General features: G+C 41.1%; 1 protein-coding gene across 4 annotated transcripts in view; it reads left to right on the forward strand.

Moving 5' to 3' along the window:
- The window catches only part of LOC122772225 (multiple epidermal growth factor-like domains protein 11), an 85,310-nt gene that overhangs the window by 43,326 nt on the left and 28,092 nt on the right, over positions 1-13,892 (forward strand). For all 4 annotated transcript variants that reach the window (XM_044030026.1, XM_044030027.1, XM_044030028.1 and 1 more), the window contains exons 7-9: positions 11,436-11,682; positions 12,721-12,841; positions 13,163-13,299. In XM_044030026.1, coding sequence (XP_043885961.1) covers positions 11,436-11,682; positions 12,721-12,841; positions 13,163-13,299 — 505 coding nt within the window. The remainder of the gene's footprint in view (positions 1-11,435; positions 11,683-12,720; positions 12,842-13,162; positions 13,300-13,892) is intronic.

Below are 13,892 nucleotides of genomic sequence, written 5' to 3' on the forward strand. Positions count from 1 at the left end.
AAAGAGAGAGAAGAAGGCAGTAATGCATTATTACAGATGCCGACTGCCATAAAACACAGAGAACATGAGAACAAGAAACATCCATCACCACAGCCAGACAAGTTTTGAGTCCCAAATATATTTTTTGGTGATGTCCTCCCAAAAGCAACAGGTACTAACACAGACAGGAGACGGCAATCATCTGCATTGTGATAACTCACAGTGCTGTCGCTGCTGTTGGTGTTGTTTACTTATTTGCGCCTTGGATTCCTCATTGTCGTCTTCATGTTGCTGCAATTACTCAGCTTACAGAGTTGTAGAGTTGATAAGAAAAGCATTTATTTGTGAGGTGCCAATGTGAAGGAATCTGCTGCTTTTCGTCATGTGTGTAAAACTGATGACGCGGCAACAGGACCTTGAGGAGTGAATCTCTTACATCTTACAACTACACAATTTCTGTCTCGGGTGTAAAGATGTTGCTGCTCTGAAGGTTGTCACGGTTTTCGCCGCATGACAGCACTGCTTAGCTACTAAGCTAAGCTGCAATTAACCTGTGGCTAAGCTCCTCCTCCTTGGCTCACGACAGAAATGATTTACTGTACGTTGGTGTTTGAAGTGGATATTGTTGCTTTGGCTGCGGATATGGTGACATTTAATTACACATTTAAACTCTGTGGACTCTGGGCTTCTACAGTATGTACTGTAGGCTAGAGCAAAGTTTATTATTATTCATTAAACCTGAAGTAATGTAGCCAGAAAAACACAACGGAAGTCTAATATATAGTTTTAGAACCATTGCTGAGTGGCAGCTGTTTGTATCTCACTCTTCTTGTACTTTGTTCGTCATTCGTGATTACCCTTGTCCTTCTGAACTGTGAGCCCACCGCTCCTCCACCACATCAGCTACTCAGTACTGTGGACACTAGTCCAAATCACCTGAGCTCTGCAAGGCAACGAACTCCTGCTGCTCTTCATTAGCATCAAGCTCATTAGGCAGCTAATACCTGTTGTCCCCATCGGAGGGGGTGGGGTCAGCAGCCATTAGCCTGTCTGTCCTCTGGGCAATTCCTGCTCTGAACCTTTCAGGAGAAAACAAAGAGCGCCGTCCATTACCAGCGTGTGTGTGCGTGCGTGAGTGTGTGTATGGTGTGCATGTAAGAGAAGGAATACCAGAGATGTCTCACAGACTTGAAAGAGGCTCAACATAGGAAACACAAATGGTATGTGTTTGTTTTCATTCTGACACTTGAGCGATAATACACATGGTCAGACATTGATTAACCTGCTCATCACAAACACAGCTTCAACACACACACACATACACAGAAAGTGGACACTGCCAGGTCCAATTAGTGGCTGCAGCAGCATCAGCATGCCCCATGTGTTTGGACTAAATTAATATAACAACAAACTTTTTAATCAAGTTTCACCACGGCGCTGCAAGTTGATCGAGTGTTTGGAGCTGTGACGAGGCGCCGCAATTCAGAAACATGATCCGTCAGCGTTTTCTAAGGTTTGTTTCATTAGTCTCTGTGTGTTTGTGTGTGTGTGTGTGTGTGTGTGTGTGTTTGTAGTAATCTGGCTGCTCATTTGTATTAGGACTTCAAAATAGCACATTCCAGAAAAAAAGTGACATTAAAATGTATTTTTGACTTATCAGATTATAATAATGTAACAGCTCTGGTGTAAATGCACCTCGGGCATGATGACGATGGATTGTGATCCACACTTTGTCAGCCAACATGCAACAAAGAACAAAGAAAGAAGAAGAAGTAGAACAAGAAATTGTAACCTGAGGGTCACTGGTTCAAATCCTGGGACCCAGGCACCCAAACCTCAATGTTTCCCCGGGTGCAGAAAAGTGCTGCTCACTGCTCCTTTGCCTGACTTTGTGTGTGTGTTCACGACTGGTGTGTAAAAAGGACGGGTTAAATGTATGAGGTCAAATTTACTATCACTTATTTGTGTGTGTGTGTAAAAATAATTAATTCTACTTCTAGGAAATAATAACATGACTGTTCAAATCACTGCTGAGTCAATGCAGCAGTGATTTGATCTGCTTAAACCGAGGTGGTGGGGTTTATGCCCTATATCAGACAGCTAAACTAATATTTACACACGACATCCGTGCATTTTGAGTAGAAAAGTCATAAGAACACAGTTGCTCTGCAACGGCAGATATCTTCAGGCAATATTAACGTAATGCACGTAAAGAAAAAAAAAGGATTCCAGTAGTTGAAAATGTGAACATTTGCATCACAACTCGTGAACTCAGCATTTTCAGAAACTTTCCACTTACAATGTTGTGAATACGACATTAGGGGGCCGTTCACCTGGACTCTTCTCGTAAAGTGTAAGCATTATGCTATTTGAGGGCACTATGTTTCATAACAGGGAAGTAACAGCAGAATGTATAATGGACGGTACGAGGAAATGGACATTACCTTACCTCCTGCACTTTCCGATTTCCCACTTTCCTTCTAATGCCATGTGAACCCACGCTGGATGAACTTCACCACAGATGAGCCATTAATCACCACACACCCCTCTCTCTCTCTCTCTCTGTCTTTCAGTCTCTCTCCCCCACGTGCACTCTGATTAATTTCCAGACTAACTTGTTTATTGCTCACTGCCTTTCACCTGCACAATAGCTGCTTTTTCTCCCCACACGGCTGACTTCGCTTTGACTTTGAAAATGGCCTGGAATTATTCATTTGCCGTCTTCCTCCACTTTACATTTGCTCCAAGGAGAGCGGCAAAATCGCAGCCTCTCCACTCTCTTTAAATCCTCATCCATTTCTTCCTCAGTTATTTTGCACTTCAAGCCATTTTGACCTTTCTCAAAGGAGCTTGTGATGCAGGGAGGCAGGGGGAGACGGAAGGTCGGTCCGTTGATTCCTAAACGATCCCATGAAGCCAGTCTGCTCTTGAGGCCGGTGTATGGGCTGAATGAGAGCACATTCAGGTCTTATAGGATATGATGACACTTTACTGTGACTTTATGGAAGTACTGTCTTCCAGGACACACAGCACTCCAAAAAAACTGAGACAACAAGGTGCCAACAAAGTGAAACATAAATTTTGTGCACACACATATACACTGCATAGTCTTTATCCTTACACCCTCTTACCTTTTTATGACATCAATATTATTTATTTTATTGTTTGTCCTTCCACCCTTCCTCCCTCTCCATATATTACCATCCATGCATCAAAGCTGTGCACCCATAGAAGCCAGATTTTATTATTTTACACCTCTATATCATCTTGGCCTGTTTTCTGCCCATGTTATTGTCCATGTCTCTCCTCTCAAAAAACTGTACAATGTTTACAATCTTACCCTCACTTGTCTTGTAACCACTAAATTCCACAATAAAGAGGGTTTATTATTTGGGATGAAATGTGTTATACAAATAAATTTGCCTCGCTTTTGCCCTTTTAAACTCAATAAATAAATAAAGCAAGTAATGAAGACCGATATAACGTAGACAGAGCTAGGTGGAGCTCTGAGAATCATTCCACTTTTGATGTCATGAATAGGACATGAGAGAAGAATCTGAAGGCACTATAAATGCTGCCATGCTAAGGTTTAGTAAAGTAGAATGATGTTACCATGTACACCATCTCGTTCACAGTATTAGGATGCAAACATCGATATAGTTTTTGTGATGTCATCCATTGGTTTGTGAATTCTCTTTTTGAGCCTCCACTTAAACGTTTTGTCCAACACCATCTTGTTTATTTTGCACGAACGGAGATCTTTGCTGATGGACCTTATTCAGACATGAAAGAATACACACGTGAAAAGTCTGATTCACTGACTTTTGCATCGATTCACGCAGTGTGGATTCTCCTGTCGTATTATCTGGACACGGAGATCACACACACACACAGCCACAGAGTATGTCAGAGTTAATTGACACTTGAAACTATGTCATCCATCTCGTCTGCACTAACCCCCACACACACACACACACACACACACACACACAAACACACACACACCTCATTGACCCTGACAGCCCAACAGCCTGAAATATGCTGCCACTAATTAGAATAATTAATTGAAAATAGGAAATCAATGTATCTGAATTAAACATGTGTGTTTTTGTGTTGTGTTGGGTGTGTGTACATCACATACACAACCATACTAATACACACATAGTGTCCTTTGGTATCTGCAACTTTCATCGCCTTGTGTTGGAGGTTAAAAACAAACAGCAACTGTTTTTCTACTTCTGGATTGCTCAGTTGTTTGTCAGAGCCGTGCTCGCCGCTGTCTGATGCCGGGCTGATGGAAACAGTTTTGCTCACTCCGGCGTTGTGGCCATGAATAAAGTGGTATAAAACATGGAAGCTAGGGAATCTGAAAGAAGTGCATAGTTTGAGTCTGAGTTTCTGTGATTTAAAGGAAATATAACTGTATTGTTTTACCGCATGATAATGACTCGGCTATATTCTGCTGCATCACAACTTATTGTCTTTGTTTGCATGGAAGCAACGGCAGCCATTTGTTTGGAATAAATTTAAATGAAATGTTTTTAATAATAGATAAAGTTAACCCAGCGCTGCAGTAAATGCAAAACACCAGAGCCACGATGGTCAAAGTCACGAAAACAGTTTGTCTTTGTGTACGAGTGTGTGCGTAGATTTGTATTTGTCATGTTTTCCTTTCAAAAGATGAATATGTAAAAGCCACGTTGGTTTTAACTATTAACTGGTAATCAATTAGTTATATTGAAACTCTAAAGAACAGCTATTAGTATTAAAAATAATGTTTGGGTTGCCAAGCTGTGAGGTTTATCCTCGTTCTCAGTGACATTACATATGCAGGACTGTAAAGGCTCAGTGCGTGTAGTTTAAATAAAAGTTTGTAGGCATCAATGTAGAATGTACCTCATTATTCTCTGGGCTTCTTTTGTTTCACACATCTGCGGTTATAAATGATGTGTTGTTTTGCTCCAGATTCTCTGGATTCTTCATCAAGATCAGAAATCTGATCCAAATGATTTGATATAATGAGATTTTAATGATAAGAAAAAAAATGAATCAAACTCACTTTGATACACAAAATGTGAAGAGCTGGGTTGAAATAGTGTGTGTTAAAGACCAAGTCCATAGTGTCAGTTAAACATCCCTGTGTGAAGCCGGCCAGCGATGACATCTCCTTAAGTGTATCCACTAAATTAAAGTAGCCGTATGTTATTTGGAAGATGTATCTAGGAAGGTACAGTGTGTGGTCAGTTGGTGCGTGTGAAGAATCACACTGATACTTATACTCTATACTCTATACTATACTCAGAGTTTCCCACAAAAGTTGATCTGTCATGCATTATTCAATAATTTATTAAGCATTAATATAGCCATTAGTTGGAACTTGTTTTTTTAAGAATAATTAAAGTAGTTTTTTAAGGAAGTGCCAAGAACAAAAAAGTTTGAGTGTGGCTGCTGCTCTGATTTTCGACCGCCCGTCCCTCAGCTCCACTTATTGGCAGGTTGCTTCTTGTCGCTCCTGTCCAATCAGGCTGCTAGCCGATCACTCTCTCACTGGCAGCACCGTTAATTTCCTCATCACTTTAGAGCTGATGAGTCCAAGTCAGTCTGAGTTTTTAAATTGATTACTTAGGTCTGTTTGCAGCTCTAAAGTCTGGATGTGTTCCTGAAATCACCCGGAGGTGCCGTATGTGAGAACACAAATGTTTTGCAAACGGCACTCTAGACATTCTCCGGAACTTTTCCTTTCAGCTCCCTAGTCCAATTTTAGGATAATGTGAAAGTGAGAGCACAGCAGGAAAACCTCATAGTGTAAATGAAGGCATCTGGTCCAGACAATCCCCTGCTGTGTTGTGTGGGTAGAGTGAGATGTGTTTAAACTCAAAGGTTGTGTGTTCGGTTCCCGGCTCTGCTGATATGTCCTTGGTCAAGTTGGTCCTGATGGCTATGTTGGCAGCGTGTGAATGAGTATAGGTGATGAATGATAGGCTGCACATAGATGTGCTTTATGAAAGCGCACAAAACTGTAAATGTAAAGCATCCTTTAGTGGTGATCACAACTAGAAAAGTGCTTTATAAATACAGACCTTATTTGAACAGCAAACTATCTGGAACTCATTTTCTAGACATTTGCCCCAAGTTTATGTCTCAAAACACCGAAAGTGGTATCTGCACCGTGTTCAGACAAAAGAAAAAACAGACAAAACACTTCTTCATCCACATCTTTAAATCTGATTGAGCTGGAAATCAACACACAGTTTGGAGCTGCAGCTAATTTATTTCCTCTGTTTGTGAACCAACACTTCAGACAGTTAGTCACACCCTCATCACTGTCACCGAACTGACTGTTAAACACAAGCAGCTTTGATTAATGAACAACACTTCATGCTGATGTCAGCGGTTGGTCACATGTTTTAATATTAATTTAATGCTTAAGAGGTTTTTGTGTTTTTTCAACCCCAGCAGATTTGATCATTATTCTCCATGTTTTTCCTCCTCACTCATGTTACGTCCCACATGACTTCTTTTTTATTTTAAAATACATCACTATTGCCACGGTTGCACCCGTCATCCACACTACCCCAGAGTTTTGGAGCCCCTAAAACAGATCAAGCATGGGAAATTTTTTGGCCACATTTTTGTTTTAGTAGGGCTGCAGTGGACGGGTGGGAAAAAGAAATGTTTAGAACCAATAACACAGTTATCCACAGTCGCTTCCTTATGTGGCTTATATCAGTCACAGCTCCCCGATAAGGTGTAAAAGCTTTTCACATTTAGCTACATCCATGCAACTGACTAAAATGGCATTTTTGTTCACAGCTGATTGTTCAGTTATTGGCAAGAAAAAACAATCAGGAAGTTCTTTGTTTCTGCCTCTCCTGACAAAACTGCAGCCCTGGGCTTCTCAAACAAAAAGGGAGACAGCAGCATTTTCAAACTTTTCAAAACTGTTTTCAGGGCTCTAAAATGCTCGGGTAGGTTAAACGACTGGTGCATCTGAAGCAGACTGTTTGTGTTTTCAAATGAAAATGGAGTCTTGTGGATGTGGTCTTACTTTCAGTTTCAGGTTTGAAGGGAAGCATCCCCTGCTTTATTGTCGATTTGACTCAAATTCACAAAATGGACATCATTCTGATATTAGAACAGAAGCTGAAACGAAACTGATACCATTAACTTCTCAGAAATTATAAATTTGGTGAGAACTAAGCTCATTTTCTTATAAACTTAAATCCAACCCACTGGAGTCACCCCCTGGTGGACAATTGAAGAGATACCAGTTTTCAGGCACATCCACACAAGCATAGCATTTGCTTGTGTCATAAAACCATGAGATTTTGTTACAAACAAGTGGAGACAAGACACACACCCAGCATTTTAAGTAGTAGCTTTTGATTTTATGATAATTTAAATCAGCCATGCAAATGGTGCATGTGTGTGTGTGTGTCGTAAAACAGGAAATGTTTTTATGCGTGCCATAATCTCATCGTGTTCTTCTAACACTGTAGCAAAGTTAATTTTTCTCCGATGTTTTTTTAATGCTCCTCTATCACAGTATGTTACAGCATCATTGTGCTGCCTTGGCGACTTCTCGCTGCTCTGCTCTAATAAGTTAAAGGCAATGAAGCAGCTGCAAAATAATAGAAATATACAACATCATCAGCGGCGAGTAGCCGAAAGTGGTTATTGTCAATACTTCTGTTTGTAACAATGTGTGAAATGAGGGTGTGAATCATGAGCAGAATCTGCAGCTTGACTGAGTTTTATAGTTCCAGCTCAGGGTTTATCAGAACATACACACACATGAATGTGTACACACGTGCACACACATGTTTGCACAGCTATTGTTTTTAGTACACTGCATTGACTTCTATTCATTTATCTTACCTTTACCTTAACCACTTGCTGTCCAGCCTCGTTCCAAATGAGACCCACTGGTCCTGACTGAGCGTTTACACCAGAAAATGTCCTAAATAGATAATAAAAATATATATGTATATATATATATATATATATATAGTTTGATATACATATATATATATATATATATGTATATATGTACACACATGCGTATATATATATCAAACCATTATGAAGTGAGAGGCTCCCTCCACCCGAAACCAAACCTTCTGCATTATTTCAAATTTTACTTTTAAAGAGAGACTCAACTACAGACAGTCAGGAGCTCTTCTGCCACAGTTTATTACTCTGCTGTTAATTTAGTGCAAAAAGTTCTGCTCACTGCCAGTGAGCTGCTCCTGATCAAAGTCATTAGTCACTCGATTTGGACTCTTTGGTGCTGAATAATTGAGGCTGTGAGAGGATAAAGGATTTGACTCACTAGTTAAGAAAAATAAAGAGACGAGGACGAGCGAGAAGAGATAGAGAAAGAGAGCGAGAGACAAGGGAGAGAACAAGAGGAGACATGGAAGGAGACAAGTAAATTAAAGAGTGATTGAGAGGGAGAAAGTGTGATGCATGCTCACAGCTCTGTCCACCACACAACATATGAGGAACGGTAACAATGTGTCTGTGAGACCGCGTCCACGTGTGAAAAGAAATGCTCCTTTCTCCACCTCCTCTGAATTCGCTGCCACCTCCAATGTGTCAACTGTCAGCGGCACCCACTTTCTTCAAGGTGGCACTTTTACTCAAAAATGAACACTGGATCATAAAAGTCAAAGGTTGATATGACCTTACAAACACATTTTTTTTTTTAATAATGACAAATCAAGGGAGGCTCTTTGCATTCCAAAGTGTCTGACTGTTACATCATAGTCTTTGTCAGAACCACATTTCTGGACGTTAATCATTGCATATTGTGATCATGAACTGGTGTCCATCTTGAAACTGATAATGAAAATAATGACGACGATGTCAAAGATCTTTTGTGCGGTGAAGACATTTGTGAAGTGTAGGACCAACAGCTTGAATAAAGTAACACATTAATAAGAAGTTGCAGAGCAGTCAAAGTTCCTTCCTCACTCTTTAATGCTGCATTCACACCAAATGTTTCTTTCGTGCCACTGGATCACTGCATTTTTGTGCAAGTCCAACTGTTGGCGTCATTGGCCGGTCCACCTTGATTGCCTTACAAGCGGTTGTAGCGTTGTTTGCACAATTGGCACGAAATCCAGATCTACTGGCGTCTGCGTTGTGCCACACAGAAGCAGCAACAGTAAGAGCGGAGAACCTCTGTGCTGATTGGCTTTCACAACATTACTGATTTTTCACTTTTCCGGTTTTTAATATATCAATTTAATTGTCTGAAGCTAACCTTTTTGTTTTCCTGCCTCTTTGCATTAACTTTATTTAATCTGAAAGTGCTGAAAAAAACGTGTGGCATTTGATGTGAACGCACCATCAGAAATTTCACTGTCAGAAATGCTACAGAATATACCATCCTTCCATCAGCACTTGGGTCAAAACCTTTCCCCAAAACACAGGCACTCATTGTCTGTGATGGAACAGTGGATGTTGGCTGCACATTCTTTGCCATTTACCTTTGACCTGCTCACTAACTTCTGGTGGTGGGTTATTTGGCTGTGTGCCTCTTTGAATTGTGAAAACTGTCAGCACTCGGCCTCTGGGTGCAGAACTTTGTGTGTGTGTGAGGTGAAGCTCAGCCCAAAGTTCTGAAATTCTGAAAGTTCAAAAATGAACATTAAATGTCCTTCTTTTATTCTTGTCCTCAGATCATTTCCAACCCTGAAGTAATTAACCATGTATGTGTACAAAAGATGGGAAACGTGATAGAAAACCAACCCCACAATCATCCATTAGTAGTTTATATGCTGTCAGACAACTACAAAAACCGTAATAATCCATTTGTTTATTCTAATTTCACATTGTTATGTTATCGTAATGCTAATTGGGGAATTTTCTCGCTGTGTCAGCATGACAACCTGACCACGTGGCATCCCGCATCCATCACGCCACGTGTCACCTCAGCAGGCTGTGTTTTTGTTCAGCGACATTTTAATGTCTCGTCGGGATAAATGAGTGTGAATGTAATTCTGAGATGTGGGACGTTTAAAATAAACTGCTTTGTGTTCGCTGTGTCTCTTCTGGATCACTGCGCTCGGGACTGGGTTGAAAAGCGATATCACATCCTCCTCTTGGCTGCCTCCCATTCACTCCTCCAGTCGGCCTCCAAAAATGTTTTGCTCTGTCTGTCGTTACAGCAGGACGGATATAAGGAAACGAGGTGAAGACTGTACACTTACTGTCCACGTGAAGAGAAGCTGAGTAGGTTAAAGAACGAGTAAAAGAAGTGTTAGATTTAATCATTTTATTTGAATCTATCTTCATTCGCCGCCATCTCCGTGCAAGACCACTGTGACCATTTTCCTCTCTCTCTCGCCGTAATAAGAAAACCCACTGAGGCTTTTAATGTCACAGTATTATTTACGGAGCATGTCATTGAAATATTTCTTGAGTAATTTGTCTGTGATTATAGTTGACCATACAGTATGTGCAGGGTCAGCAATGAGGAAAAAATGTCAGGTAGACAAAGAGGTCTGTGTTAATCAGAGTTTTGATTAACGGGATAGTTCATAGTCTCCCTCCTCGGCTGTGTTTGTGCCTGTGTGGCTTCTGCACATTTCAGGTGAAGGGAGTGCACAGCACAGTCAGCTGCACGTTTCACACCGACCACGGCCATTTTTAGACACAAACTCTGGGGTTATGTAATGTCCAGACGTTCTCCGGAGTTTGCTGTTCACGTATGACGAATGCAGCAAGAGACTGTCTGCGTGAGACACATCCACAACAGCAGGATAATCACCCTTTCACCGACATCAGGACCCACAGCACCACAGAATCTTGGACTGTTGTGATTTGAGAATTGCCACTTCTGCCCCTGAGTATGATAAATGAAAATTTGTTTGCTGTTTTATGAGACTTAACAATATGGCAGATTTGAATCCTTGCCGCTGATTGATCAGTAATGGCTGTGGAAAAGGGAGTTGCCGGGATATTGATGGTTTAATCTCCCTGGGAATTATCTATCTCTCTGCAAAACATTGAGCCTCAAATCACACAAATCTGTGTGTGTGTGCGTGATATGAATGTTCAGTGGTAGCTGTGGTTGTCTCAGTAAACACACATATGATGTTGGGGTCAAAGGTCACTGTGGCCTCCTCCCTTGTGCGTTTTGTTCCAGGGTTGCTTCAGTTGGTCCAATCTAGTTTCAGCAACATTGTGCTAAAAAAAAACAACTCACAAACACATTGTAATGTTAGTTAAATACTGTGGACAGGCATGAACTGTACCCATATGACTGGTGGATGGAGGAGTACAACTGTGACATCACCTCACCATTCTCTCGTTTCTCAAACATTAACCCTCTCTCACACTGATCAGCGATCGATGGATCACTCTCGAGATCCAGTGCCACATGCAGATACAGGTGATAACACAGCTTTCAATCACACGTTGACTCGCATGCTTTTCCCCGTGTCCAGAATGTGAGAGCGACTTCTGGGGGCCTCACTGCACCAACCGCTGTCAGTGCCGCAATGGCGCCAAATGTAACCCCATCACTGGAGCCTGCGTCTGCACCGACGGCTACCAGGGCTGGCGCTGTGAGGAGCCCTGCGACACCGGCTTCTATGGCAAAGACTGCCTGATGGAGTGCCAGTGCCTCAATGGCGCCACCTGTCACCATGAGACCGGCGAGTGCCTGTGTGCTCCTGGATACACCGGAGCATTGTGAGTCTCGAATGTGCCAATTATTACATTATTACACTGGTGGAAACAAAAGATCCAAACACCAATGCAAAATATAAGCAGTGTTTACAGCCCAAAAAGGACAATTTATTTTGGGAACATACTATCTGTACCATTTTTTTTATCAATGGAGCATAATTTTCAATTTAACATGTTTCTTTAATCTCTCATGACACATCATGGCCATTTACTGTCTTAATATAGTAAGTTTCTTTAAGTGGACACTATCTAAAGAATATGGTCACTACAATTCCTTGCTGTTTGGCAGACTTTACAGGAAAATATAGCCAAGTCTGAGAGCTAGGGCAGTCAACTCGAGCTGCATGTGCCTCCCGTCCACATCCTTCCAATGTGGTGGTCTCTTTAAACCGTATTACTTCCACCTCCACCTCTCTCTGCCTGTCATTCAATGTGTCACCTTGTTCCAGCATCACTGCCTAGTTTCATAAGTAATGTCATTTACTGTATCTGCCCAGAGTGACGAGATTGGAGCCCAGACGCCAATCTCAAATATGTTTTCCTGCAGCAATAAACATTTTTAACTTTAGTTGTCTGAATGAACTGAAGTTTATGTCATTCGGTAGACGAAACACTCCCCCTGAAAAAAAAAAAATGTTTAGCTCACAGGAACACAGGAATTGTTGGACTACTGCTGCCTTTATCAGTAAATTTGTGTAAAACTTCAAACAGCACGAGTGGATCAACTACTTCTGTGTGCTGTGATATAAAATCCATGATTTTTCTCTGTGGACTTTGGTGCAGAGTGTGAGCAGTTAACAAAGTGACACAAACTGTTCTGCTGGGAAAGGCCGTACTCTTAAACTGATATACATTTTATTAGGTGAGCTTTATGGTAAGTGGCCTTGTTGTTTTGTCTCAACTCAGTGAGTGTTTTCACCTGTATGTAACACACCGACTCCCTCCTGCAAAATACTGAACCATCCCGGCAATGCAAACCCTTCTACCTGTGTCAGTGATCTCAGACATCACCTCTTCCTTCTCTCTGTCCGTCTCCTCCAGCTGTGAGGAGATGTGTCCTCCAGGGAAACATGGCTCGCTGTGTGAACAGCGCTGTCCCTGTCAGAATGGAGGGACGTGTCATCATGTGACTGGACAGTGCTCCTGTCCCGCCGGTTGGATGGTACGACCCACACTATGTTCACTAAACTCACTAGGAAATGATTTAGCTTAGCTACGGGGAATTATTTGTGGTTTGTGTTTGGCAATGAGGATTTAAATCTTCTACACACATTTGATGTCAATTTCCTTTGAATCACAAACAAAAACTCTAACTTTAGATTGAACAGCACAACAAAGCAAAACACCTTGGAAGGCAGGACCTTCCAAACATAAAGAAAACACACATACATTTACTCCACACACTGAACAAACTAAACACTCTGTCCACATGTGTGATGCTGTGTCACTTTGTCACTTTTAACCTTTTTTTCCTCTTTCTCAGGGCCCGGTGTGTGCGCAGCCGTGCCCATTTGGATCTTTCGGCATCAACTGCTCTCAGGAGTGCACGTGTCGTAACAGTGGCCTGTGCGACCACATCAGCGGTCAGTGCCAGTGCACGTCAGGCTACATCGGAGAGAGGTGCGTTAGCACAATACATTAAGCTCTTACGCTAAGTTTTTAATACAGTCCTGACAAACAGGAACATGAATGATGCTTTTTCTGTATACCTTCTGTTTTTTTCTGTCCAGTAATTTCCTCCATGCACGCTGAAAAAATGTAATTGTTGCATTGCATTTGGGATAGTTAATTCAGGTGTTGTTGATAGTCAAAGTGTGCAATGGAATAATTCAATATAAACTTGTTCTCTCACTTTAACACATTGGGGTTTTCAGAAGTCTTATTTTACAAAAATAAATGATCAAAGTTAAATAAATGTGAGAGGTCTTTATAACATTCACATAGCCTTACATTCATTCATCTGTACGTATAAATCAATAGATAAATTGATAATAATGTAATCAAATTAACAAAGTGCTCATAGCATAATTAGAAAATATAAGATACGGAAAGACACCAATTTATTGAAGCGGATATGATGGTAACTTTAAACCGACTAGGTGCGATAAAGGATTCAAACAGTGGAAAACCAAAGTAATCACAGCATACGTAACTGCAACTTGGAGATTACTTTATGCAAATTATGAAAAAAATTATATGTTTCTTTATAACAC

The sequence above is a fragment of the Solea senegalensis genome, linkage group LG7 (genome assembly GCF_019176455.1).
Source record: "Solea senegalensis isolate Sse05_10M linkage group LG7, IFAPA_SoseM_1, whole genome shotgun sequence".
Classification (NCBI taxonomy): domain Eukaryota; kingdom Metazoa; phylum Chordata; class Actinopteri; order Pleuronectiformes; family Soleidae; genus Solea; species Solea senegalensis.